General features: G+C 39.4%; 1 protein-coding gene across 1 annotated transcript; it reads left to right on the top strand.

Annotated features, from left to right (window-relative positions):
* Positions 1-211: 211 nt before the first annotated feature.
* Positions 212-2750, top strand: LOC132041474 (uncharacterized). The gene is made up of 6 exons (XM_059432186.1): positions 212-297; positions 529-804; positions 912-1161; positions 1484-1588; positions 1707-2349; positions 2398-2750. Exons 1-6 carry the CDS (start codon positions 212-214, stop codon positions 2748-2750), a joined length of 1713 nt encoding a protein of 570 aa, XP_059288169.1.
* The last annotated feature ends 580 nt before the right edge of the window (positions 2751-3330 follow it).

Here is a 3330-nt window from a genome sequence, read left to right as displayed (position 1 = left end):
AGTTTTGAGAATAAGTTGTGACAGAAGAGAGGACATGAGATATTAAAGACTAATGATAATAACACTCCGCGCGAGTTGAATGAACCAAATATTGTAGCTGACACCCTTAATAGCCAATTTATAGCTAGCCTAACATACTTGGGTCAATAAGAGAGTACCCGAAAGTTGTGAGGGCTAACTATTAGAGACAATGGCCATTTGAACCTAAGTGATGGCAAATATTATCATTTGGAATGCCACAGCTTTGCTGGTAACACCAATTAAGACAACCGCAATAAGGAGATCCTGTCTTGAGGTGTAAATTAGGAATTCGATAGAGGACGGCCTGAGGAATGGGGGGAAAAGAACAGATTCTGAGATACCAAACCAATATTGCACTATAGACGTAATGAGAGCATGGTATTAACTCACACTTGTAGCAATGGTTTAGTAACATAGAAGTGGAGCCTTTGGCCAGGACTGGTTCAGATGATGCCCCCTCCTCATTACTCTTGGAACTGAGGCTCCAAACTTTTCAAAACCTTTTAGGTTCTTAAAATTTTGGATAGAACACCCATCCTTCTTGGATACTGTTAGAGCAAATTGGCCTAAGGAGAGTGATAGTAATCCTTTTTTAAGCTTTAAAAAGAAGATCAAGCAGATGAAAGGAGCTTTGTCAGTATGGAGTAAGGAAGCTTTTGGTGATATTTTCAAGCAGCTAATAATCATGGAGGATATTGTGAGAATTAAAGAGCAATTATTTGAAGAAAATCCTACAGAGGAGAATAGAACTATCCTACAAGTGGCACAAGCTGAAATGAAGAGGTATTTGTATTATGAAGAGGAATTTTGGGGCAATAATCTGGTTATACATGGTTCACAGAAGGTGATAGGAATACAAGGTTCTTCCATGGTATTGTTAATGGAAGAAGAAAGAGGCTGCAAATTAAGAGGATTCAACAATCAGATGGTGTATGGCTAGAGACTGAAGAAAATATAGCAGATGGGGCAGTAAACTTCTTTCATAATCAGTTTGCACAAGAGGGATCTAACTCTGACTTTAGTATGCTCAAGCGCATTCCTAGATTGGTGTCTGATAAATCCAATGATCAGTTGTGTGCTTTGCCTACATTTGAAGAAGTAAAAGAGCAGTATTTGAGCTTAAGGGTGCTAGTGCTTGTGGTCTAGATGAACTTTCAGGTACATACTATCATGCATGTTGGGATATAGTAGGAGTGGATGTCTTTAGGTTGTTCAAGGACTTTTATGAAGGGCATACACTTCCTAAATCAGTTACTCATACTAATCTTGTACTTCTTCCAAAGAAACCACTTGTTCAAAGTTTTTGATCTCGAAGCCAGTCGGCTTGAGCAATTTTATCAAAAAGGTGATTTCAAGAGTGATACATTGGAGGCTTGATAGTATGTTACCACAATCGATATCCGAATCGAGTCGGAGTTTTGTTAAAGGAAGAAGTATTATTGAAAATGTATTGCTTAACCAGGAAATAGTGACTGATATTAGGAAGAGAGGAAGACCTGCAAATGTTGTTATAAATTTAGATATGGCCAAGGCATATGATAGAGTGTCATGGCTATCTTTGGCAAAGGTACTGGAGAAAATGGGCTTTGCAGGAGAATTTGTGGATCAGATTTGGAGATTGTTGGCCAACAATTGGTAAACTGTAGTTGGCCAACAATTGGTAAACTGTACTGTTGAATGGTCAGTCTTTTGGATTCTTTCACTCTACTAGAGGAGTACAGAAAGGTGATCCACTGTCACCTGCTTTAATTGTTCTAGCTGCAGAAGTTTTGTCAAGAAGCCTTAACAATTTATTTGAAAAGGAGCAATACAAAAGTTATGGAATGCCAAAGTGGAGTGCCAAGTTGAACCACTTGGCTTATGCTGATGATACCGTCATTTTTGCTTCTGCTGATAAGGTTTCTTTAGAGATGATTATGTCTGTATTAAAGGAATATGAGAAGGTGTCAGGGCAGTTGATCAATAGGGAAAAAAGCTCTTTCTATATGCATCAGAATACAGCAGCTTCTTTGTTTCAAGAGGTTGAAAACATTACTGGATTTTCTAGAGGTGCATTTCATTTTAAATATCTTAGGTGTCCTATCTTTCATTCAAGGAAAAAGAAGGTGTATTATAATGATCTTATTAAAAAGGTGAAAGACAAGCTGCAGAACTGGAAAGGAAGATTGCTTACTTTTGGAGGGGAGGCGATACTCATTAATAGTGTATTGCAAAGCATGCCACTATATCTTTTGTCTGCGTCTGCTATGGAACCTACCAAGTATAGCCTCAATGAGCTACATAAGATCTTTGCTAGATTTTATTGGAGCAACAAAGAGGAAGGGAGAAGTAGGCACTAGTCTGCTTGGCTGAAATTATGTGTTCCTAAACAAGAAGGTGGCCTGGGGTTCAGATCATTATTTGATGTGTCTAAGGCCTTGTTTGCAAAGTTGCGGTGGAGGTTTAGAACAGGAGTGACTATTTGGGCCACTTATATGTGGAATAAGTACTGTAAAAGGAAGATTCCAACTCTGGTACAATGGAAAGGTGGCTCACAGCTTTGGAAAAACATGTTGGAGGTTAGAGATGCAATTGAGCAGGATATATGGTGGGAGCCAAGAGATGGTTCGGGCAACTTTTGGTATGATAATTGGACAAAACTAGGTCTATTAGCTGATCTCATGCCTTCAAACTTCCCTATAGATGATAGTGTACAAGAGGTGAAGGACGTGATGATTAATGATAAATGAAATGTTCAGAAGCTACAACAAACTGTATCTGAAGATGTAGTGGAGCATATTACAAGAAAATGTTGGAGAGATGAAGGTTATACTACCGCAGACAAGGCTTGGTGTTTACCTACTAGTAGTGGCCAGTTTACAATAGGGAGTGCATGGGAGAAACTTGTCACGACCCGACTAGGGCCATGACGGGTACCCGGAGCTGACCACCGAGCACCACTCATTCTACTACTCATCATACTCACCCTACGTTCATTCATTATTCTCATGCTTCTCATTATAGGGAAAACCATTTTTACTTTCAAACATATTTACCTTTATATACATGAGCCCTTCAGCTATCAAAATAATAATATATATATGTACAATGAGGTAATCGTGAGACCATACTATCCACACATACGCATCTACGAGCCTCTACTGTGAGTACTAGACATACGGATGGGACAGGACCCCGTCGTGCCCAAAATATGTGTACACAAAATAATAATCAATGGCACCTCCGGAACAATGGAGTGCTCTCAAAGTCTGCTGATAGCTCCTACGAATCTGGATCACCTCCCTGTCTACCTGTGGGCATGAACACAGC

The sequence above is a fragment of the Lycium ferocissimum genome, unplaced genomic scaffold (assembly GCF_029784015.1).
Source record: "Lycium ferocissimum isolate CSIRO_LF1 unplaced genomic scaffold, AGI_CSIRO_Lferr_CH_V1 ctg10339, whole genome shotgun sequence".
NCBI classification, from domain to species: Eukaryota; Viridiplantae; Streptophyta; class Magnoliopsida; order Solanales; family Solanaceae; genus Lycium; species Lycium ferocissimum.
This window is presented reverse-complemented; position numbering and strand designations above follow the sequence as displayed.

Coding starts and splice junctions, on each gene's coding strand:
- LOC132041474 (XM_059432186.1), top strand. CDS start 212: ATGGCAAATATTATCATTTGGAATGCCACAGCTTTGCTGGTAACACCA. Junction 298..528: donor AGGAGATCCTGTCTTGAGGT/GTAAATTAGGAA, acceptor AAAACCTTTTAG/GTTCTTAAAATTTTGGATAG. Junction 805..911: donor GCACAAGCTGAAATGAAGAG/GTATTTGTATTA, acceptor TAATGGAAGAAG/AAAGAGGCTGCAAATTAAGA.